General features: G+C 39.0%; 1 protein-coding gene across 5 annotated transcripts in view; it reads right to left on the reverse strand.

The window, feature by feature from the left end:
• Positions 1-627: 627 nt before the first annotated feature.
• The window catches only part of myo3a (myosin IIIA), a 67050-nt gene continuing 42145 nt past the window's right edge, over positions 628-25532 (reverse strand). For 3 of the 5 annotated variants that reach the window (XM_044176845.1, XM_044176847.1, XM_044176846.1), the window contains exons 16-38: positions 25224-25322; positions 24992-25106; positions 22824-22950; positions 22171-22381; positions 21249-21396; positions 19190-19343; positions 18666-18754; positions 18423-18552; positions 17697-17779; positions 17397-17438; positions 16141-16221; positions 15784-15864; positions 15427-15632; positions 15200-15311; positions 13848-14010; positions 13662-13748; positions 13445-13568; positions 12047-13355; positions 11804-11948; positions 8187-8278; positions 6410-6450; positions 2292-2537; positions 628-1340 (exon numbers count right to left, since the gene is read on the reverse strand). In XM_044176845.1, the coding sequence (XP_044032780.1) occupies positions 1217-1340; positions 2292-2537; positions 6410-6450; positions 8187-8278; positions 11804-11948; positions 12047-13355; positions 13445-13568; positions 13662-13748; positions 13848-14010; positions 15200-15311; positions 15427-15632; positions 15784-15864; positions 16141-16221; positions 17397-17438; positions 17697-17779; positions 18423-18552; positions 18666-18754; positions 19190-19343; positions 21249-21396; positions 22171-22381; positions 22824-22950; positions 24992-25106; positions 25224-25322 (4009 nt within the window). In that variant the 3' untranslated portion in view covers positions 628-1216. The remainder of the gene's footprint in view (positions 1341-2291; positions 2538-6409; positions 6451-8186; positions 8279-11803; positions 11949-12046; positions 13356-13444; positions 13569-13661; positions 13749-13847; positions 14011-15199; positions 15312-15426; positions 15633-15783; positions 15865-16140; positions 16222-17396; positions 17439-17696; positions 17780-18422; positions 18553-18665; positions 18755-19189; positions 19344-21248; positions 21397-22170; positions 22382-22823; positions 22951-24991; positions 25107-25223; positions 25323-25532) is intronic. The other 2 variants (XM_044176850.1, XM_044176848.1) reach the window with 2 other exon arrangements.

Consider the following 25532-nt stretch of genomic DNA (forward strand, 5'->3'; position numbering starts at 1 on the left):
TGAACCCTTTGGCAAAGCCATGGCAACACTGTAATATCTGTGTATGGGGATACAGTATGTCTGTGGTTCTCCATAGAGGCCTTACAGGGATTTTTTTTTTGTTATTTTAGTTTTACTAAAAGCTTTAAAGGTCTAGGTTTTTTCTTTTATTTGTAAACACAGCAATATTGTTTCTCTGTGTTCCACCCAGTGTTCATACATCCTGTGCAGGCTGTGGGGAGCTGGAGTCTCAGTTGTTCCTTCCTTGCCTTCTGTGTTTTGTCTGTATGTAGTTTTTTGTGCCAGTGTGTGCAGTCAGCATGTAGTTGGGATTCACTAACACGCCCTGTGGGGTTTTCTCCTTTAAAATGTCACGTAAAGGTCAGAGGTTGAATCTCAAAGAAATGCTCAAAGTCACTATGGAGAAAAAGACTACATGAAGAGGAATTTACAGGAGCTGGTTTAATAATCAACACAGCTGCTTCTTCTTACTCCCTCTGATATCTTGGACCTTTAACACCAAAAACAGACAGGAATGAAATATTAATAATTGAAATGGAGCTGAATGACAGCATATTATCACACCCAAAAGAACTCATGTTGCATGGGGGCAGCTATGCTAATGTAAGATAAATGAAACATCACAAGGAATTTTATGTATTTTATGTTTAAATAAACAAAACAGATAACAGAGAAGGGAATATACATTTCTTACAACATGACAACACTGAAGCTGATTTTCCAAAGATACGTTCTTCAAAATGAATTGAAATGCAATTTTTTTCAAGTGTAAGAGCATGGCTTTTGTATTTACATGATCTATAGATATTTTATACAATTCTGTTTAATAATTAAATGATATGAACAACCTCAACCACAATACTAAAAAAACAGTTTTGACAGGAAATTGATAAAGAAAAGTAGCTATGTCTAGTTTACAAATTAATAAAACCTTCATTTACAGCAAGTTTAAAGGGTGTAGCATTTTATTATTTACATTTACCTTCATTCCGTCTATGGTGCATTGAGATTAATTAGACTGGTGGTGACTTATAATCAATGCAGTTTTCATTTCCGTAACGAAACAGTTTCAAAGGTTTTTGAGGAAGCTGTGATGAATCACATTGTCATATATCATATAGCATGATATATGTTAATACATTGCCACAAAGTGTGTAACATGCTTCAGATTTTGATAAATTATGTGCCAAATGACTAAAAAAGTTCAGTCATGTGTTCAGTACTGTTTGATGAGCTTTCGTCTCTGGGAGGTCTTCCTCAATAGATGTCTGAAGTCATACGGATTCTCCTCAGTACGACTCTCTGTGGAGGGCATTCTGGGAACAGAGCGCCTGTCAACGCTACACAGGAAAGAACAGTGAAATTCAACACAAAGAGAGCGCAAAGACTCAAAAAAACAAACAAAACAACAAAAACAAAATGAGAAAGGAGATGAAAAGATTCATGTTCAGGAGAAAGATTTCATATTGTTTATCATCCACAGCAATGATTTATCATGTGCATGGGCTGTCTGAGGCAGTGTCCAGGCAGAACTGGAAAACAGATTAAATGTGTACATGGATTTGTCACTATGTGTCCTTTAACCAACTGGAATGTGAAATGCAGGTGTGGCATTTTGAAACAAACAAAAAATAAATAAAGCTAATTACAAGTACCTCACGATTGCCATTCTTTCCCATATTCTGTATTAGGCATTAGTGTGTGCAACCTTTTTAAACTGTAGTTTGTGAATCAGCAGTACTGTTTCCCTGCAGATACATTAAAGTATATTGTATCATATAGTCAGTGTACACAGACACATCACTGGACAGCTGAAGAAAGACCAAGGAGGACATTCACAACCTTGATCTATGTCACATGATGACAACTGAGCCAGCTCCAGTCACTGATGAAAATCATGAGGCGTGGTTGAAAAAGGTGCAAATTAAAATAACGAAATGTGTGTCATTATAAATGGAAATCGTGGTAATGGTCTGCTTATAATATGCATCCTCGGGGTGCTGAACAGTGTTCTGGGACACTGGGCCTTCAAAACAGGAAGTTAACTCTCTGCTGCTTTTAAAAAGGATGATAGGAGCTGATATGATTGGCCACATTGAAGCATTGTGCCAGGTTTGATCACTAAAATGATAGTCGTTTTGTTCATGTTCATCTTTGAACCAACTTACTATGAGAGAGAGCCGTTCCAGATTCATCAGTCAAAACTGTTTCTCTGACTGGACCATCCTCTGTATCAGCCTTTACAGAAATCAATGCTTTGTTTAAATCAAGGACACAGGAGAAGGACATACCTGTTTTCATTGGCAGGTTTGGAAGGCTTTGGTTCAGTGACGGCCCTCTCTCTGGTCTGTCTACTGGCAGCAGCTGGTCTCTGCTCTGTAGACTGCCTCCTGCCCATTGACCGCCTCCTCTCTACAGAGTGCCTTCTCTCAGGCGTGCTGCTGAGCGACGTGTCCTCTGTGGAGATGGAGGGTTCAGACCTGCTGGTGGACAGTTCCCGGTAGTAGTGGTCATCTACATCCAGCAGCTTTCCTGGACTGGAGCACAAATAGGAAATGAAAAAATGAGCCACGGACAGCATAAAATTGAAGTAAGAAAATCAAGCTGTTATTAGTTTTTTGTGTTAAGTTCATATTTGTTTCTTGCATTTATTTAAAAAAAACTTGAGGTGCCAATTCAGCCTTAACACGCATCGACAAACACAAAAGAAGAATTTAATTGCCGTTTTGGAGATAAAGGAGACCTAAAAAAAACCCCCCACTGATGCATTGCGGCCTTTGTCAAGTTCTTATAGACAAGAACCAAAGAGGTTTAATATACAGACCACAACAACTGAGGCAAACGGCTGCAATCAAGACTCGATAGATCACAGGTGTGTCCTCCCTCACAGAGACTAAAACTGGACACAAAATATCTCAATATATTACTACAAAGCACTTTTAATAAACATGACAGTGGGTATCAGATGTAAAATTTACCATTTACCTTAAAACGTTTGATTAGCTACATTATCAGACAAAGGCTTTTTACTTAAACAACACAGTCTTGTTTAAGACTATGTGTCTATTGTTTATGTGGATGTGTAGTATACTAAAGGACGTCTAGATTTCCTGTTCTAATGAGGAAAATGTTGTTTTTTCACTTTTTGTAACTTTGTTTGACTTAGTCTTCTCATCTGATTCTGTATGCTAATTTCTGAAGATATACTAGAAATGGTATCTATTTGATTTCTGATAAGGCTGTCATTTAGATATTGTCAAGATATTATGTTTTCATTCATGATATTGTAATGTCCAACTTCTTTTTCAGAGAGGACACACCTGTGATCTCTTGTCTTGATTGCAGTTGTTTGCCTCAGTAGGTGTGGTCTATATAAAGCCTGTTTGATCTCTGATCTGTAATACGCTGACAAAAGGGGGGTGGTTTTTTAGTTCTCATTTGCCCTCTGAACAAACACTGTTCTTAAACATCAAAAACTGTACAGATATGGCTAGAACTGGGTCAATGCACTCAGAAACATGAGGTTTACTTCTCCTGTTTTTACTGTTTTGTGTGTTTCCTCCCACACTTGAGCTGCTTTTTGAGATCCTAATGCTCTCTAGGTCTTTGTTGATGCCTTCTAGCTGATTTAACTTCTTCAAAAGTGTGCTTTGGTAGTAATTTAGAAAAAGTAATTCTTCCATTGAGAAGTTAAAGGCTAAAATATGGTAATATATAGTATATGTTGTGTATTCAAGTCAATGACCTGGTAGGGCTTTATTTTGAGACACTTCTTTTGCCTGACAATTAACTGACCAACAGCATAGTGGCATTACTTAAGTAAAATAAGTATTATCAGCAAAATGTACTTAAAGTATCAAAAGTAAAACTACTCATTCTACAGTGAAATGGTCCCCGTCAGTGTTTTACTGTTATATATGATGTTTCTGGATTAATATTACTGCTGTATTAATGTATATGTTGCATTTTACTGCTGTAGATGTTTAAGGTTGAGCTAATTTTAACTGCTTTATAAACTGTTAGGTAGTTTAATCTACAGCAATGCATCATATTCTATAAGATCAGCATTTGTTTGTAGTGTCACTGTCCTATAAGTAAGTCCTGTCAGCTCCAGGGATGTTGTTCGGAAGCTGAACCTACGCTCTGACCTCCATATGAACAGAAGCGAGAAAAAGTGTATTTCCATGAGGAGGTCAATAAGTTTCACACATTATTAACATATGTGACTACCGCTATTGGAAATCAGTGTCTTCATGACTACAGTGCTGCAACATAACAAGTGTCAACACCGTCCAGTAAACTGTCCTGACCTTATAACTGCAGACACACAATCATTGCACTGATGAGGCATGATAAATGTGCTGTTCTGAGGCTGAAATGAAAATGTCCCGTTGGTCGTAACTATCTCCCCGTAACCCTGGAATATTGGCTGAATGACGTGATTGACACAGCAGTGTGAGAGGAAAACCTTGATGACACTGACTCCTTCAAAAGAATGTTTATCAGCTTTTTACACACAGATCTGGATCAATATGATGAAAATGATTTCCTAAGTAATATTGAAGTTAAGTAAAGCTTGTAGGCTTAAGTGGCATTGTGATGAACAAACGCTGATCTTTTTATATTTAAATTACGAGTTTCTGACAATAACAAGCCATTCTGTGATGATATGGTACTCAAGTTAAAGTGGTAATATTTTTCTGGTTACATCTTCCCCTTATCAGAGGTCCCTTACTTCAAGTTTTCACTTATCCAGTGAAATATCTTAACATCTGTGGGATGGATTGGCACAACATTTTGCACAGACATTCAGGGTTCTCAGAGAATGTATCCTAGAGACTTTAGTGATCCTCTAGAGCCACCGTGAGGTTGACATTTGTGGTTTTGAGTGAAATATCTCAACAACTGGATGGATGGATGGATTGCTATGAAATTTAGTTCAGACATCCATGTTCCCCTCCTGGATGAACTGTAATAGCCTTTAATAACTTTTAATAAAAACTTGGTGCCATCATAAGGTCAAAATTTGTATTTGCCTAATACTTTCAGCTGACCTTTTATATAGTGCTAATTAGCTAATGTTTTTAGCATGCTAACTCTAAACTAAGACAGCGAACATGGTAAACAAACCTGCCAAATATCGGAATGTCAGCATTACCATTATGAGCATGCTAGCATGTTGATGTTAGCATTTAGCTCAAAGCAATGCTGTGCCTGAGTACAGCCTCACAGAGCTGCTAGCATGGCTGTAGACTCTGAAATTTGTAGTTTTGTAACCTGTAGTTGCTCTTTTTTTCTGCCTAGGCCTGGTTCAGCCACTAGAGAACCAGTTCAGCCCTGATTGCTGAACCAGGGCTGGTTCAGGGGCTGGTTCATCCCTGGTTCACTGCTCATGCTGACTACCCAATTTTCCCTATTCTCTTTATCTTCAACAAACTACTGTTGGAAACACAAGACATTGCTTTCCCTGACACAGAGGAATTTTCCACAGGAATGGCAGAAGTGTTCAAAATGGCAAATATAAAAGATTTTATGATCTGTAGATAGAGGGTACAAAACAGACATCATTGCTCTAATATTGGCAATAAAATATAGATATTTGAGGTTCACAATCACTGTTTCTGATTATCTCTGCCTCCCTATATCTCCTTTTGTATGTCTTTACTCCCATTTACTATCATCACCTCTGTCTACTCTTCAGTTTTCACTCCTTTTACCACCCATGCTCTCCCATCTCCCATCCTCCTCTGCTGTCAGCTTTAGCCAGAAATGCTATCTTTCCTGTTGACCTTCTCATCCTTAATGATGCATGTAAACTGCTCCTGTCCATCGCTGGCTTTATTTATCTGCTAACAAATTATTACCCTTGATGTTTAGAGCTGTGTAACACTGTGTGTGTGTGTCTATGTGTCTCTTCAGGCTGCTGTGATAAAGTACCCTGGCCCCTTTTTGTTCAGCCAGCTCCTATCGGTCTATCTTCACCCCCTCACTCTGGGCGGTACTCTCACCTTTCGGCCTATACGACACATACATATGCATGAATGCACACATGCACATACACTTTCTAGTTGCTTTTGTGTCTGAAAGATCTGATCTGCAGGTACATTTAGCAATGTACATGAAACATCTTACATACCACCATACCAAATATTTCTGATGCCTAACATTAAATTATGAGTATGTCTAGCCAATGTAACCATGGTGAAAGATGAGGCTAATTAATTTCAATGAGGATGTATGAAATGCTGCAGATCATTAAGTTTTGACCCAGACACTGCCCTTATGTTGGCACTTGGCTACAGTCATTACTCTGAACCCTGTGTGCCAAGCAAGCAGGCAGTAGGCCAACCTCTTAAAATAGTACTGATAGGTTGTTAAAATTAGGTTGAAATAAGAACTGGCCACTTACTCCTCTTTCCTGGGCTTGCGTTTATCATCCTGGACAGACCTCTGAGTCGAGAGAGACAGAAGACAAATTACTACATGTCAGTCAAACACTCCTTATCTCTGTGTTCAGGTAAAGAAAAAGAAATTGGTTTTAGAACAGTGGTTCCCAACCTTTTGACTTGTAACCCCTGAATACGAAGCAAAAGGGTTGCTTAAGTTTACAAGTTGTGACCAGTTATCCAAAGAGTAATTTTAGCCATGCTAGGGGATGAATGGATGAATCCTAATGACACTGGCAATCTCCTGACATGTCTTCTAGCGTCAACATGAGGTTGATATCTGTGGTATCAGGTCAAAACCAATGACATTCCCAGCTGTTCTTTGAGTTTAGTGCTAATTAACAACTATTATCTTGCTAATATGCTTAAGTGAGGTGGTCAACATGGTAAACATTATACTTGCTAAACATCAGATTATTAGCATTGTCACTGTGAGCATGTTAGCATGCTAGTGTTAGCATTTAGTTTAAAGCACTGCTGTGCCTACAACCTCACAGAGCTGCTAGTATGCCTGTAGAGTCTTAAGTCTTGTTTCTGGACCGAGCCACACAACACTATTCCAGCCATGATTTGTGTGTCAGGTAACGTTAAATGACTTCCCCATGGAGATTCAGCTTACTTTCTAGTTTGCCAAGATATGCTGTTGTTGTGATGTTTGCTACAGTAGCAGGAGAGTTGTGAGTATCGCTGTCTGGAGCTGCTGTGCTGGTTCTGGGAAACAGTCTCCTCTCTATCTGTTAGCTTCGCAGCAGCAACTGTAGGGACAGTTTTCTAACCCACAACCTACAGTAGCTAACGTTAGTTACATTACTTGCTGTGTCATTGTTTGCTCTATATCATGGTATTTGTCATGCTATTGTATTTCTCCTGAATCACATACCCTGCCTTTAACAGAAAAAAACAAAGATTAAATTTTAGAATAAATCATGATTTTTGTGTTCCTGTACTGTTTATCATCTCATGGCATCTCACCTTTTTCATGTGACCCCTTGTGACCCCATGTTGTGAACCAATGTTGTCTTAGAGGTTGTTTTATTACAATTATTCACTTTTCAATCAAGCATTTCTAAAATAAAAAATTTTATTACCTCAAAGATTTTCAGTGAAATTTCGCTCCAATACATGAGACCAAATTATATCACATCTTGATTAGTGCCTTACAAATTTGATCAATCACATTTTGTGGTTTGAAACAAACCATTAAAAAAAAGCATAATTATTGCTAAAGTTTCTTACTCTTTATCAAATCTCTGGTCATTATTAATTTATTAAATTATCGATTAAATGCATTATATTGTATCTACAGTATATAACTAGGTCAACTAAACAGAACTGACGGCATTATAAACAAACCTTAAGTGCTGCAAAAAGAGCAACTTTGCGCTGAGCTATTGTTCGCTGAAATTATGAAACATTACAAATAGTTACATAAGAAAAACACTGAATACAAAGGAATTGCCTTCAGTACAAAAACAAATTGCTCAATAAATTGTTATCTGTCAGATGTACTAAAGAAACTGCAACATACTTTTCCAGACAACTTTGTAATAGGCTGATATGTCTTGCCTTGGGAACATATGTAAGAGTAAGAGTACAGCAGAAAGAGAAAAATTGCCAATCAATAGTGCATTGTGGAAGCCAATAGCTGGGGAAGTCGTTACAGTGTCACATGGAAGCAGACGGCAAAGCTTTGTTGGAGTAAGTATCTGAAATCGTTCTCCATCTCTTTCTATGACTCACATGAATTAAGTTGTAATAGGTGGAGTCCTCTGGTGTGTTGAGGGTCTTCGGCTGCTGGGTCCTGCGGGGGGTCCTCAACAGTCTTTTGTCGGCTGAGAAGTAACAAAGACGGTTAAAAACATCAGACAGTAGTACTACGTTGATTGTACTGAGCAGTTAAAACTGGTCTGTTTGTTCTAGATAAAAGATGCTCGGGACAGATGTGCTACTTCTTCCTGTTACAAGTGTGCACATGAATGGACACTAAAAGGAAAATTGACCCCAAGTGCACTTTACTTTTTTTTTTGGTATACCCATTATCTCATTTCCTACATTTCCCAGAATACCTTTCAACTTTTTTAAGAAGTGTAAAAGTGTAGCTGTCAATTAAAGGTGAGTTTTTGGATATCTATATTGAGTTTATGATTGGCTTGCATCTGCATTGCATTATGGATCGCTGAGGTTAATGTTAAGGAGGGAAAATTCCAATGTTTTCTTTCCAATAGGAAAATTTTCCTATCTTTTCTGTGATGGATTTCTCCCAGTACAGTTTTCATAATGTCATATTTCTTTACATTCTCAACTGGAGCTGCACCAGAAAAGTCAGGTACATCTGTATTTATGTTATGTGTGTTATGTTAAGTGGTCTTTAAATACAAAGTCCACTTTGAGTGGCTATTTTTAAAGGTTATTAATTTCTAACATTTTATTACTCAAAGTGCTTTTCCCCCTCTATTAGAGAGAAGACAGGTAGAGAGATGACAGGAGAGAGAGATAGAGAATGACAAAGGTCCCTGACTGGACTTTAACCGGGCATGTTAAGATACGTGGACGTCTGTAGTCTGGTAAGGTGGTCTGTCCTACTTTAAATTTGAGTGAAGGTGGTGATAATGTCTGCAAAAACCTGTGACCTTAACAACATGATGTGAAGTGATATGGTGTTTTTTTCACTGTGATGGGATTTAGAGGAGGTTGGGCAAAAGCGAGCATAAAACTGGCCATCTATTTCAGTGATTACATCTACATAAACAGTCCAGGGCTTTGTCTATCATTTAAAAGTACAACATCGTGGTCGAATAGCTCGAGAGCCGGTGGGATCATTACACATGGTTGGTTGGATTACTGGAGACTATTGAGTGTGATCTGACACCATGCTGACCTTTGACTCTGTTGTGCTTATTGAACTGCCCTTCGTACACACTGCCGTTTAACCATAAGACTTTTGGTCAGTGTTTTCCAACAGAGATTACGTGAAACAGCCTTTGACACAAACAAAGTGTCCTACTGTATAGCTTTTGTTATGAGGTTTGATTCCCAGCACTGTATTGAACATAAAGAGAGACGTGTGCTTGTGACCAGTTGAAGCAGCTTTTCATGCATAACATCTTCCATACTGTGGTGGGTGTGTAGCAATCTATCATATTTGTCATGACTGATATACTATTACAATATTCCTCTTTGGGCATGTGATATTGCAATTATTAACATATTACAATGACCTTTGCTTGTTACTCATTATTAATCACTGTTCATGCAAGGGGAAAACACACGGCAAAAAACAATCCATTGTGTGCAGAAGCTCTAAGGTAAAGGAGATGAAAAGTTTGCAATATTATTGGACAACTCCATCTAAAGGTCATTCTGTATTGCTCAAACAAGTAAAGCCAATTTCACACACCCTCTTATCAATTCCTGCCATAATTGTTGGAAATGCTTGCTCACAAAACGTGATTAACATTTAACCTTTTCCATGAAGAACAACATGACTGGCATTCCTCTGCTTTCATTGTGTGTGTCACATATGATTCTGATTAAGTTTATTATGTCAGTGAAATTTACGAGGACAGCTTAGTATTGTCAATGGAGAAATGACCTAGTGGAGCTGAAAAGCATTTTGTAGGGAGTTGCAGTAGCCCTTGGACATAACACAGATAATTCATTCTACTTTACCTCAGGCATTGTGCTGTGCTAAAGAAAAGCCTGTAAAGGGCAAACATGCCCAGATTAAAGGAACACTTTACTCTACTGGAAACTCTATGCAGAGTAATATATGTATAATGTATGTAAAAATTTCAATAACTTCAAATCAGATAGAAGCAGATCTAAAAGTGCACTTGCAGCTGTGTGTAAATGAATTTCACTTAAATAAATAGTTGGACATTTTAGGAAACACGCTCATTCACTTTCTTGCTGAGAGTTAGATGAGAAGATCAATACCATTCTCCTTGCATGGTAAATTTGAAGCTAGAGCCAGCAGCCGGTTAGCTTAGCTTAGCGTAAAGCCTGGAAACAGGGGGAAACAGCTAGCCTAGCTCTGTTTAACTTAACAATCTGCCTACTAATGCCTCTAAAGCTCCCTAATTAACACGTTAAGTGCTCCTTTAACAATGTTTACAGAGCACTGATATTGGAAAATTCTGCAAAACCCTGAATTGTGTTCTATGCCAACATTAACTTTTTTTTTTTACCACAATATCTGTGCATGGCAGCTACAGTATGTTTAAGGTTGGCGAAAGATCATGCTTAGGACAAAAACTGTGATTAAGGTATAGTTAAGGTTAGGCAACTAAAATACTTGGTTAACGTCAAAGTGGGACTATGTGACGTTTGAAAAAATAATTATAATCCTCCTCCTACATATGAAAAGTTGAATTTATAAGCCATAAAATGTAACCTTACTCAGTTTGATATGACCATAGCTTATGGTGGCTAATGTTAGAAAACCTTACATAGATATTGCTGTGTAACTGACATTTCAGTGCACATACCACATAAAAAAATGTAAAGATATTGTAAGCCTACACTCTATATATTGTAATAAAACTCAAAAAGCCACAGACGATCAAATGAATGGAAGAATAATCATGGTGCCTGTCAAGGAAAGGCAATCATCGGTATTATTACATAATTATCACATTATTTTCTCATGACAACTGTGACATTTAGCTGCAAAGACGGTGAACTTTCAATTTGCTGTCTCCCCCCCGCTCACCACCCTAAAAGCAATTACACCTATCACCTGTGCAAATCAAATTTTATTTTTGATGACACATTGAGTAGAGAAGCACTTCCTGTTTTGGCACTTGACTTTCCCAGGTTTCCTGATCTAATCAAGCCTCACGAGAGAGAAAAGAGAACGGCGTACGTCGATAACATCGCCTTCTTCTGTGAGAAGATGGTAATAAAAAAAATTTAAAAATCATTTTTTACATAGAGAAAACAAGCGCAGTGTGGAAAAAGCTGCCACCTTTAACTTTGAAATAATAAAAATTGAACAAATCCTGGGTATTGACAAAAAAGGCTTGAACATAATCCTTTCTTTTCTTTTTAGTGTGGCAGGAAAGTCGCACTCTGACATACTTGGGTGAATGTGTCTGAACTCCATTTAGCTGTGTGTCTGTGAGGGATAACCTCAGTGCAGCAAAATCTAAAAAGACTCTAGTGAAGGATGAATAGACCAAAAGAATAGATTTCCTCCTTAAACAGGCAGCCTGTCTTTCTTAATTATCTGATGGCTCAGGGCTTCGAAAGGAGAAGCAAAAATGCACATTAACCTCAGGTCAATCCATGCCTACATTATGCATTATATTTATTGCTTTATAATCTGTTTTTCACAGAAACAATCTCAATGATCTTACTTGATTGGTGATTCTGGGGAGCATAGCCATTGATTGCTTTTCCTCTCACAAACATGCCATTGTTCTCGGGGTTTGATTGATGGGCCTGGATGATCTCATTCAACTTCTGCTGCAGGGCCAAATAGTCCTGAGAAGTCCTTGTGATCTGTTGAAGAGATTTGACAAAAAAAATATTTGAGTGGGAAAAAAGGTTGAGTTGGAGAGGTGATTGGGTACAAAATAAAATGGGTTTAATGATATTACCTCTTTGGAGAAGCTCTCTAGATGTGCCGCTTCTGTCTGCACTGTTTGCTTGTTGGCCTTCAGGTTCTTCCTATCCTTGTACCCTCTGAAGTTACTCTGGATCTTCACTGCAGCCTGCTCTTCCTCCAGTCTTTCTTTTTCAGCATCTGTCTCCTCTCTACGTTCTATCACCACGTCAGTGACATCCAGGGCCTCCTCCTCTACCTCCTCTTTAGTTTCCTCTTCTGCATCATTGGAAGCTTCAACTTTTGCTTTGTTTTGTGTTTCTCTCTCTGCTTTCAGTTTCTTTCGGTCCCGATGGCCTCTGAAGTTACTCTGAAGGACAGTAGCAGCTTTTTCCTCGTCCAGTCCCTCCAGGTTCTCCGCAGAAGGCTGGGATTCTGGCACTGATTCTTCTGTCTGCATTACCTGTTCTTCTTTTTTTGGAGGTTTTGGTGTAACTTCTTTTTCCTTCTTCCTCTTAGGGATCTTTCCTTCCTTCTCGAGTTGTTTGCGCTCCTTGTGGCCGCGGAAGTTGCTCTGAAGCACCACAGCTGCTTTGGTCTCGTCTTCTTCTTTTTCTGTCTCCACGCTGCAGACTTCTTCTGGTGTTTGAACTTCAGACACTTCATCACCTGTAGGGCTAATCACTGTGGACACTTCTTTTTCACCAGTAGGACTTCTTGCTTTTTGTTTCTTTGCTGGGATCTTGCCTTCATCCTGCAACCTCTTCCTCTCTTTGTGACCTCTGAAATTACTCTGGAGAACAGTGGCAGCCTTGGTTTCTTCTTCTATGTCGATGGCCTCTTCACCTGCAGTCTTCTCTTGTCCATTCTCCTCCTTCTTGTCCTCCTCCTGCCCTTCTTTTGCAGCATCTGTTGCTGGTGCGTCCTCAATTACTGCTTCATCTGCCACTTCTGTATGTTCGTCATCTTCTGGCACCTGTGTGTGATCACTGTCATCATTCTCCTCTGCTTCATACGTACTTTCTTCATCTTCGTCATTCTCCTCTTGATTATCAGTTGTCTTTTCCCCTTTCTCTTCTTTGCTGGTAGACTGTTTCCCACCTTCTTGTTCCACCACTGCGTTTGATGGTAACTCAAATTCAGTCCCAGCCATTGTCTTTTTTCTCTCTTTAAACTTTTTTCTCTCTTTGTAGCCCCTGTAGTTGCTCTGGAGAACCACGGCAGCCTTAGCTTCCTCTTCCTCATTCTTCGCTTCTTCATCGGCAGCAGTGGAATTTTCTTCATTGGTGATCTTCTCTGGTTCAGGAGTCTCTTCTTCTTTTTCTTTAAGGGCCTTCTCTGCTTTCTCTTTTTCTTTGGCTTCCCTACAAAAAAATGGGTACATCTTTGTCAAAAAACAATTTACCATCTTTTTTTTCACTGCTATATTGTGTAAATTTCCTCTCTCTCATACTGTTTTCTTGTGAAGCTTTTCCTTTCCTTGTGCCCTCTGTACCGGGCCTGTATCTTAGTTGCAGCTTTGTTCTTCTCATCTACCAACTCCTTGTATTTCTTCTTTGCAAGATAGCCCCTGCAAACTGAAGAAGACGACAAAGGAAACGTAAACCAATGTGATACACACCAAGCTTAAATTGTGTTGGATAGCTGATTCCATCTCAGATTGTTCTTACCAGCCTGAAACTGGATGATGAAGGCCTCAAACTTTGCTTTGCTTTTGTCATCAGCCACCCTCTTCCGAACTTTATGACCTCTGTAAGCTGTGAATCAAAAATCAAAGCAGGCATGGGAAGCATTAGAATAACTTTTATCTACTAGAACATGAACAAGTCATTGAGCAGAGTGTACAGTTTTCGGACCTGACTGCAGCACCAGAGCACTCTGTTCTCGCTCTTTTAATATCTGCCGGTATCGTTTGGCTCCCAGCCAGCCTCGGACATAAGCCTGGAGCAGAATGATCCGTTGTGTGCCCTGCTGCACCATCAGGTTCAGATGTTCAATGTGGTAGTACTTGAGGAACACCTGAGAGTAGGGACACATAAAACACCTTACTGTTCACCATATCAAAACTATTTTAATTACCCTCGACATGATCTGACTTGCTAAAACAATTCCAGTGTCTTGCAGTAATGTTACTGCTTCTATGTTTGAACAACTTTACAAACAATCTTACATGTTCTACAAGAAATTTATAGAGTTGTGGAGTGTTAATGAATTAGGTGCAGACTTGATTTGCATGGCCTTGTCTTCATGGCTCTTTTGTGGGCATAATAATGAGACTGTGTAATCAAAACAAGCTCACATGGGCTTTATTTTGTTAGTCAGTGCTTTTGGGAAGCTATTGCACACAGTAAGTGAATGGTATGGGACTCTGTTTTGGCCTTTTTAGTGAAACACTTTCCTGCGCTAAACTTTGGTAAAACTTGGCCTCGATGTCTTGCTCAGTGACACTTAAATTGAGAGTTTGGGGTCTTGAACCCAGCTCTTGTGGTTCAACGGCATGCTCCCACTCACTATTGCCAGATTGCTACATAACATACAATACCATAGGTTGCAAAGGGGATTTGTTACTGTTAATAGACCCTGCTACTCCTTCATAGACCCTGCTACAGAGTGTGCGAATGATTTGGGTGCACCGGTATGAATGACTCGCCTGTTAAAATGAAAAAAAGCAGGTCATATCAGCTGTTTTTCCATGACTAACTTGATGACAGTCTAGTCAGTAGGCTAATGTTATTTCAGTATGTAAGTATATATTTAATAAGCATTTGATATCTTCTGCTGCTAACTATATATCCATTTTTACTACATATACTGAGCATCTTTGACATAAAAATTTCTTTCAGGATGATTTATTAAGTTCTATCTAATCTCACTTTCAGGTTGTAATTAAAGGTTGTGAACATTAATTAGGCTGCCACTCAAAATTGTGAAACACAATGCATCCCTGTCCTTTATTAGGTCCCAAGTACATCTTATGTTTCAAAATTCTTTAGTAATGTCCCAGTTAAGTCAGTTTGCCCCTGCATCTTATGCATACCAGAAGGTTTATGTTAAATGTTTAAAAAATAGATGCATTAATAATATTTCTTTAAGAAAAAATAACTGTGCCCCCTAATTTTCATTTTTTAGGGGCACTAGTAAATGTAATTAGCGTAAGAAAAGGCAAATAACAATATATTCAGTTAAAAAAGAAAATATCTCTACTTACCTTTGTCTTACCCATTGCCCAGTTTTCCAGCTTGGCCTTCTCCAGTATTGCAGCACATGTTTCTGGAGTCACAGCTGGCTCCTCATGAGCATGGAAAGCCAAGATATAGTACCTGTAACAGTCAGTGTAATCAGCTGGACACTAATACAAGGGCCAAGACACATCATACACTTAAAGAATCTACTTCTTTCTGAATTAGCCCTGGTGTGAAGTGAGAGCCTGCTGACCTCTTTATGAAGTTAGTAAAAAGGATGCGGTGCGAGTAGCCCTGTCGTCTGATCTTGGCGGTCTCCAGCACTCCAGTGTATCGCAGCTGAACCAGGACCTTCTCCCGGTCAAACTTGTTGGCATGGCGATCATTGTTTGGTTTGATACAGCGAACAAAGTGAGGCTGCCCTGCCACCATCTTGGACAGCAGGTCCATCAGAGAGTACTAGAAACCACATTAGGCAGCTTGATTAAAGGTTTATGTAACAATGTTGGTAAGAAAAATAGAGAAAGCTGTCTACAATACATCTCTGCAAAAAAGACGGAACCTAAATTTGAATGACGATAACTCCAATTAAGAGAGAAAACAATCTTACTCTGAAGTAAGAGGCCACTGTTTGAGTTCTCATGTTGGTGGTTTCTCTTGGGTGGTAAAGCGTGTCTCCAGGTTCACCCGGCTGAACAAACAAACATAAAGCTGGTCAAAAATCCTAATAATTCATGCCACACTGTATGTGTCTCTACGAACATTTTAGTATAATGCACATTAGGCCAACTGGGTAATTGAGAGGACGAAATTAGGACACTGACCTAAAGTTATTCTACAGTACAGTACACCTGTAGGTGATTCACATCTTTAAAATTGTAATGTAGGTAATGTTTTTATTACAATATTTCTGTATACTACGTTATTATCAAAGCTTTTTATCTTCCTTTGAAAAATCACCAATCACCGTTTGCATTTGCACTGTGTCATCAAGAGGCACAGGAAGCAAGCATTTTTTCTCAGGAGCGAGCTTTAATTCCCGAGAAGGCTGCAAAAGAGACGCATAAAATGGATAAACAAAAAACAAGTGCCAAATCAAGAGTACGGTCTGCATAAATACAACTCGTCTGAAGCTATTCCTTCAAAAAGTGTTATTCTCAATTAAAAATCAGACAATTTAAAAAAAACCATAACCTATATGCTTAAAACTGCTCTAAGTAACTATGCTGTTACAAAAACTTACACTATTTGCTCTCATAAAGACAACACAGAATGCTACATCAATATGAATATACAAAAATACACATACAACTGTATTAACCTGCATCCAGCACATATTTTGTAACATTTTAACAAGCTCTACATCTAATTTTCAGCACTATTAAACCAGGGGAAACCAGTTTATAGCAAGCCATCAGCCTAATACTGTTTATAGCATTCTGAATGCTCATTGTGCCTCTTAAGAGCAAAGCCTTTGATGAGCTTTTTGTCTAACATATGCAGATGAATGGAAATAGATTCAAGAACTCATCAAACATATTTCATTTAAATGTAGCTACTGTCACTTGCTTTTAGGTGAGCAAATCGCCTCAAGCCTTACATTTAGCAGGCACTACAATTGTGTACTGCCACAATTTAAACAAATTCACAAAAGTAAGTCACATCATTTTTTTAAATTAAGTTTTTATTTGGCCATTGGCAACTGAAGGAGACTGATTATTGAATGCTTTGAATGCAAAATTTAAAGTTTTAATACTTTCTTAAGTAATTTTTTAAAAGACTTTGATTGACTATGCAAGTTATTTTACTCAAATTAGCTATTAGCATGAGTCATGGTGCTTTAAACAGACAATCCACTACAGCAGTGGATATATAAGAAGACCCAACAGGTTTTAACACAGCATATAGTTCTACATTCAGAGGACTTGATAAAGATGGGGAAGTGTTTATGCATTTAGCATTCTACAAAGAGGTTGCACACATGCATGAGCACAATGACATGCACCCAGACTGTATGCATATAGTGAAAATAGCTTGCTTTGCATAAACTGTGACAATTATGTAACATCTACACAGGATTTAGTTGTCAATGACTCTAATAGAACTACGAACCACTAAATTTGGATCTATGTGTACATTAGGAGATCTAGAGTGAGTAAGGGTGTCTACACTGATAAAATAATACATACACTCAAACAAACTATATGGAAATATGTTGATTACCTCGCTGAAAGAAAAAGAACTGTATAAGGTTAGCACTCCCATCTTTTATGATAGAAATGCACAGACAGAGAGACAGAAAGAAAAAAAAGGTAAGAATAGAAGAAGCGATAATTACAGTTGGGTAACAAAAAAGAGAAGAAATGAAAAACACTGCAGAGACAAGAGAGGCTGAACTGCAATTTAAGAGTGTTTTTTGGCTCGGGAAGACTAAGAAGGGAAGAAATAGATTGAACATCTTTTCAGGGGAAGTTCTTGATGTAGAAGATAATACAGTGATAATGCAGACAGTGCTGTAAGTACCTTAGCGAAGGTGATGGTGCGTGTCGGGGTCCGCGAGCTGTGCATTGTGTTTATGCCTTTACCCTTGGTGTGGGCAAGGTTGCCTGTGAAATAAACAAAGAGAGGATGAGAGTCAGTTAACACAAGCTGCCCTTACTCACCAGGGGAGAGTTAGTCATCCACAGAAATAGAGCTGTATGCATACTTTGTAACAGATAAATTAATGAGGTTATTTTTAGTAGAAAACTGTCACGAAATCTTGAAATGGGCTCCTGTCATACTGAACACTATAAAGAAAAAACTGTTAAAATCATTTAAAACTTAAATAAATTAACTCAATTCAACAGATACCAGAGGCGTTCACTAGTCTTCCCTTTTATGTGAGTAACTGTTGATTAGGAATGAAACAGCAACGCTCGATACAACAGCTTTAAGACTACTTTAAGCGAGTGATTATGTGATTATTGGCTTTGTGATTCAATTTTGACAGAGCTGGCAGCCTGCTCTGCCAACAAAGGATATTCTCGCTGCCAAGGCCAGCTTATTACAACAAAAGTCCGGCAGACATGAGAGCAAATCCTTGCTAAAATAGGTAACAATAGCCTGTTGTTTTACTTTAAGTATGTATTCAGTGCTGTTAATAAACAGTTTAATTAAAAGGTTGTAGCAAACAAACTTCCCTCTTATTTTTCTTCCTATTTTCTAAGGAGACTTGTTTTTTGCTTCATGCAAAAAGAGCTTTTTTACCTGTTTTGGTGAGGGGATGGGTGACAAGTTTCCGAGTAAGCTCGTTTTCTGACGACCTCAGCAGCAGGACAATGTCAGCTGGTAGTGTGTCCCTGTTCTTGGCCAAGAAGCCTGCAGCATTGTAAATCACCTTAGAGTTTGGTAGAGAGGGAGAATACTTATGTGAAGGCCAACACACATTAACTAGCTTCAGTTTAAAATAAAATGTTGGTGCATACGTTATAATGATCAAATATCAAATACCTTTCCAGCGTAGTGGTGAATACCAAAGCCAAGGTCAACCCTCTTTGGTCTCCAGAAGCTTTTGCTTTTGAGGTTAGTTTCAAATTTCTCTAAAATGTCCAATGATACAGTGGTTAATTATCTGGATGACAACTCTGAAGCGGATAAGTTTGTTATACCTTATATTAACTTATTTAAAAGTGATTATATACCTCTGAATATCAAATACATTCTGTTCTCTCTGGCACTTTACTCTGATGAACTGAACATTCACTTCTGTTTCTGATTGCTATTAAAAAAAAGGGATAAGACTTTTTTCAGCCCCTCTGAGGTAGTGAAATACTTGCTCCACAAGTCACTTGTTCTCATTTGTTTCTGTGGGGATGGTAAGTAGTGCTTAACATTAAAAGACATGGAGAGAACATATGACTAAGGGTGTTACTGAGGAAGACCTTGCATGCTCAGTCAACATTTCATGGGAAAATAAAAGTTGTAAACAATGAATCCACCATAAAACAGACGTCCTCCAATCTGAAGAGACTGACCTACGAGGGTCTGGTCGGTGGCCTGTGGGAAGCGACTCTCCTCATCCAGAAGTGAGAGCATGCCCATGGGCTTCTGTAAGAACAGGTCCAGGAGGGGCCGGTTGTCCTCATACTCAATCATCCGAGCGTCCACCTCCTCATTCAGGTACTCATCCTGTACAGAAATGGCAGACACCGTGGCTGTATAAGACAGTTGAATTCCTTTCTTTTTGCAAGCTGATCTCCTGGGTGCACATTTTCTGCTTTATTGTGGCCTAAAATGTTCTCAGTAGGTCTAAATACTGTATAAAGTTTGGAAACATGAGTTCCTAATCTGTTCATTCCCATCTCTGTTTCTTGTTGTTGTTATTCCTTATTAGGGGACAAATAAATGGTCCTTTCAGGCTCAACCACCAAGGCCAGAAATGTGTTGGGAAATGCAATAGGAATAAGAATGCAATAGGTTGTTCAGTCAAAAAAGAGAAATATTAATATTTAGCCAACATTTGATAGATTTCTACAATAGAATACCATGTTGGATTGTGTAGAAGTGAACATGATAAAGGAAAAGCCCAGATAGTTCGCATTGATGATATGTTTCCTGCTGCACAGCTGTAGTGACAGACCAGCATTGTAAAGTCAGAAGCTATTTGTCTGTTCTGTTTAGTTTTGTTTTGACTTGTTGTCAAGTGAAGTCAATTTTATTTATGTAGTGCAATATCACAAATCACAATGTGCCTCAAGGGCCTTTACAATCTGTACAGCATCCAACACCCTCTGTCCTTAGACCCTCGATTCGAATGAGAAAAAACTCCCCACAAAAAACCCTTTTAACAGGAAAAATAATGGAAGAAATCTCAGGAAGAGCAACAGAGGAGGGATCCCTCTCCCAGGACGGACAGACATGCAATAGATGCTGTGTGTACAGAATAGATTCACAACAGCAAATCATAGTATATACTATTATAATGGATGGCTCCAAGAGGACAACTGGTGCTATTATGTCAGATGCAGGAAAACCAAGTGTACCTTTAAATAAATTTTCTATCCTAACCAGCCATTTTCTATTCTGTTAACTTTAATTTTTGTCATGCTTGAATGTTCAGAAATCCTCAACTTTATAATGACACACTAGAGACATCTGTCATCATAAGGCTATCAGCTAACCAATAACAAGCCACAATTATGCCAGAATTTGTTGCCTCTCTTTGTATTGTACTTGGTGACACACTCCCCTCCCCCCCTTTGGATAAATCTTGTCTGGAGGGCAAAGTGAGCAAAGACCTCTACTTTATACTCAGCTAACCTGATCACATTAGGTTGACTGACTCTCAGAGCGCCTTGTATGACTCAGCAACGTTACTGGAGACTTCTACTCTGAGAAGGAAAGGACAAAATGGGAACAAACAGCATCAAATCAGAGTGCTTATTCTAGCATGACCTGCACACTGTGAGGTAAATGAGCCACATCAGGAAATCTGCAGGGATGCATACACACTGGGACAATATGTAACCACATGTGTAAACATATATGAAAATATGTAGATAAATCTGCTTTATTTTACTGTAGATGTGATAAGTTAGGTGATGCTTATTAATCTCATAGCCCACTACAATTCCCTGGTATATATATGGTGGCAGTATAGGACAAATGTATTTCTGGGCCTGCTGCCAACAATACCCAAGAGTGAGATTAAGTCAAACGCTAACTGTCTTCAACTCCTAATTGACCCTCGTTTGGGATGATTTATAGCTCCTCTCCATGGGTGAGACCAAATCATTTAACATTAGCAAACCATTCTCTGCCCCCCCAAGGCAAAACACACCCTTGAGTCTGCATAAAGGGAGAATCGCGAACCTCATTCCCCCGTAAATAAAGACAGCAGCATATTTTACCTTTCCCATCTCTCTTAAAGCGCAGAGTGACAAATGATGACATTTTATCACCATTTAGATGGAGATGAGGTAGTACCAAGGTGAAAAATGCATATAAAGTGCTTTTCAGGAGGAATTCACGCACTCAAAAAGCCTTCTTTGATTTCAGTGATAGTTTAGGGTGGATGCTGGTCAAAGCTTTTACCTGTTCCCAAGCGAATATGTGCTGGTTGAAGTAAAATTGGATCTGCTCATTGGCGATGTTGATGCAGAGCTGCTCGAAGGAGTTCCTCTTGAAGTTCTCAAAACCGAAGATGTCTAGGATGCCGATGTTCAAGCCATTGTCATCCTCTCTGGAAGTGAGAGGAATGAAAGGTCAGTTCATTTATGTACTTTTTTCATTTAAAAATTCTGTTTACTGGTTTTGTAATTTGTGTCAAATATCCACTGCAGTTTGGCAGCATCCCAGCTTCTCCAAAATAATATATAGGGGTTAGACACAATGCATAAATAAAACTTATTTTTGTCCGTCCCTTCTAGATAAAACTGGTCTACACCAGTGGTTTCCTCCTTTTTGGCACCTGACCCCTGAAATGAAGCATTCTCTAGTTATGTCATAAGGATTAATCTTCTGGAGACCATGAATATCTGTACAAAATTGTATGGCTATCTAATAGCTGTTAAGATTTAGCAGTCTGGACCAAAGTGGTGGACCAACTGACACTGCCATCCCTGGAGACGTTAGCAAGCCCAGTTAAATTATTAAATACATAGTCAATCATACAGGCCCACTCCCTTACCCCACCCCTCGCTGAATTTGTGCATTTGTCTTCTGTTTGTGGAATTTGCACTTTGTACTTTTTGTAATAGGTCTATTGAACTGTATTTGATTGCTTATCATTGAACTCCAAGCTCCCCCAATGTTTTTTACTATTGTCTTATTTGTAACCCATGTTGATTATGGTGAAGCCAAAGACAATTTTCCACATCGTGGACAACACAATTTCAGTCAAATTTATTGTGCATACTTTTTCATCCATACAAATGTAGAAACTTTCTGAGATGACCTCATTCTGCATTCAGGACAGCCAAACACACCACATCACATTTTCTGCTGCTGATCTCACCCTGGGTGGCTGTCGGGCCGCAGCAGTGTGTTGATGCGGTTCACAATCCAGCTGAAGAGGCGGCCGTAGAGAGCCTTGCCCATGGCATCCCTCACCTCCGCCGCCTTTTCCACCGTGTTGGGCCTGACGATTGTCTCTCCTCGGGCCACAACACAGTGGGAGGTCAGGGCTTCCTGGAGCTCGTCTGAGCGGATACACAGCAGTGATGCCACTAAGAGGACATTAGATAAGGAATGGGATGAAAGTTAACATTTCTAAAGTAGAATGAGTGCAAGCAATACATGCAGGGTGTGCAAATGTGCAACCTTAACTGTACTCATTCAGACACTCATGTTCTCTAGCTCATCGATCACATCAAATCAATAAACGTCAACTAGCTTTGTAAATTACCAGTCAGAACTGATGTTTATATGTAGAAAATATAATACCAGAGGAAAACAATGTCCTGTAAAATCTTACCATTACAGATGCATGTTTGTTAATGATGTTTCTGTAATACTGCAATAGCCTGTCTGCACTGATGGACAATTTATTTCAGAACAATAGTTTAATGGAGAGGAGCAGAAGAGGGAGGGTGAGGAGTGGGGGTGTAGCAGAGGAGTCATGTTTGGTTTACATCATCATACACCATGCCTCTCCCTCTCTCCTCTCACCGTTCTCCAGGACAGAAATGTTGGAGATGTCGCTCTTGTCTGTTTGGTGTTCCGAGGCAACCGGAGAAAACTCGATATCGCCAGAAATGAGGATGGCAGCCAGGGTGCTGTAAACACTGCCCAGCTCCTGCAGAAATGATAGATAGCAATTTATTGTAGAAAACCTGGGAGACAGTGTGATGTTACCTTGATATCAATTAACATCAGGTACATCATACAACCTTATGCACTGGCTTACCTGGATGGAAATTTGACAAAAGGATTGCGTGGCTTAGAGTGAAATTATTAGCATCTTCAGAGAGTTGGTGGTAACTGAAGCGCATTTATAAAGGGGCGTCACACCCAGACTTTCCAGTGATCATGGCAGCAGTGATTGTAGCCAGGCAAAGCAATAGCACATCGCAGTACATCATATGCGCACAAGTGGCACAGAGACAGTACAATACCTGATATTCATCATGAGGGAATGAAACTGTAAAACAACATAAAACATGCTGCTGTGACAAACGAAGACGATGGTTACGCACTGCAACAGTCCAGCAGAGAGCAGAGTAGGAGAGAAAACAGTTCTCCATGTGCCCAGAGGCATGAGGGAGAGCGCACAGTTAAAGCATCCCAAATAACTATCACTCCATACAGAGTGAGTCAAAGAAAAATAAGAGACATCCCACAGATAGAAACGAATGAAAGAACAGGGGGAGTTATTAGATAATTAGTATAGTTATAATTAGAATTAGAATAAGTTATCTTTCAAATCAAACACTTCTTTCCACATAAGTGGAGTAAGTTTTTGACTCAAACGTTGCTTAACCATGTCATGTGATATGCTACTTCAGTACACCTTAAGAACAAATATTACTGGAACCACTACAGAAAATTGCAGATGAACATTTAACAAACACAAAACAATGGCAAACTGCACTCAGCTGCAAAAATGTATGGCCGTGTTTGCGCTGTAATATCATTAGCGCAGTATCTTTTGTGAATTGGACCTTGAGACGGCACAGATAGCTGTTGCAAATGATGCGCAATTCATGGTGCTATCAGCAGCCGCAATTCATTGAATTTATGAATTCGCCCCTGAATTATTACTGCGATCAACCACTTTCTAATGAGTGTAGACAGTCAAGGTGAAATTATTGAAAGTTTCAGGGAAGGCCCATTTCTCAAATTCAGCTTCATTTTTGCTAGCACATCCCACATTTTTTGATAAAGCCTGGGCATCAATCATTATTAGCATCTCAAGTTAGTCATTTGTACCCTCAAATTAAAAACATTTGTACACAATTTTGCTCCCAATTGTAGCATGTGGGTGCTATGAAATCTAATGATTTAGAGGAATTGCACTTTTTTCAATTCAAGCACTGTAACATAGTAGTCCAATATTTTTAAACTGGCCAATCAAATGTCCTTTTGTTCATAGGATGTAGTGTGTTGTTTCCGGCCACAATGGCTGTGGTTTGTTTGGAATGAATAGACGAGCTGGTTAGCTAGCATGAGCAGTGTTAGCCTCTATAGCTAAATGGACAAAGAAAAGAGTGCCATTTTTTTATTGATAAAAAGAAGATAAGATTCGAAAGAATAAAATAAAGCCTTCATTCACTTGTGACATACATTTCTAAATCTTTCTACAAAGGGTCCTAACACATGCGAGAAGAACTCTCCTAATGGGCAGTTACTGTCTCAAAAATATGCTTCAAAAGAGAAATTTGCCTCAAAGATCATATTCATACACACTCATGTGATTCCATGCAAGACAAGACGTCCTGTAGAAGAGAAGGTTTTTCCTCCAGTACTGCCACGTGATTACAGGATAAGTACTATTGACGTACAGATCCCAGAGGCAATCAGTTCTTTGGGCCTCATTAGCCTTCACAATGCCAACAGCTGACTGCCTACATGTGCCTGTAGCTTTATGCTCCATCACCTGAACCTGAGGAACTACTTGTCCTCTAGTTTTAAAGCTTTTGTTATGTATTTTTTGAGAGCTCACTGAATAGTATACTTGCTTACATGTTGTCTGTTACACACATTTTCATACATTACGTATATAATACTGGAGTGTGAGAGCATGTCTGTATCAATGTTAGGATCAAGGTTAAGCGGTTTACCCTTGTGGGCAGACCACTTTCAGCTTTGTGCCCAGTAATTAATGCAGTAGTTTGTACCTCCAGGGTGAATCCAATGACTTTGAAACACTGCTCCACTGCATCAAACTGCTCCTTGTAGAAGGTGTTGCTCACTATGTCAGGCCCTAATTTAATGTGCTCGTTACACAGATACCTGCAGATCAAAATGGAAACACAAAGATCAGGATTAGGGTCCCTGGAAGTAGGAAGTTTGCAGTGTGAGTAGGAAATAACAGTGTTTAAGAGAAGGGCTAAGGAATGTCAAACCTACTTAGGTGTTTTGCTGTCAGAGAGCTTGTAGTGGGCTAGTTTCTTCCTGTCAGCCAGGCCAGCATAAAGGTAGTAGAAGATGTGGAAGTTCCTCTCCCCTCTGTGGAAACACACAGAGATGTGGCTCAGAAATTCAAGTCTTAAAAGCGTAAGACATGCAAATATTGCAAATATAAAATAATGATATGGAAGAAACAAAATATGCTAAAAGCTAAAAAGCACACAGACAGTACAAGGCTCTGACAAGGCTGAATAGTTCTCCTTATTTGTTGTTAAAGAAGCATTCCACTGATTTTACCCATAAAAATCA

This window comes from Siniperca chuatsi, linkage group LG19, assembly GCF_020085105.1.
Source record: "Siniperca chuatsi isolate FFG_IHB_CAS linkage group LG19, ASM2008510v1, whole genome shotgun sequence".
NCBI lineage: Eukaryota > Metazoa > Chordata > Actinopteri > Centrarchiformes > Sinipercidae > Siniperca > Siniperca chuatsi.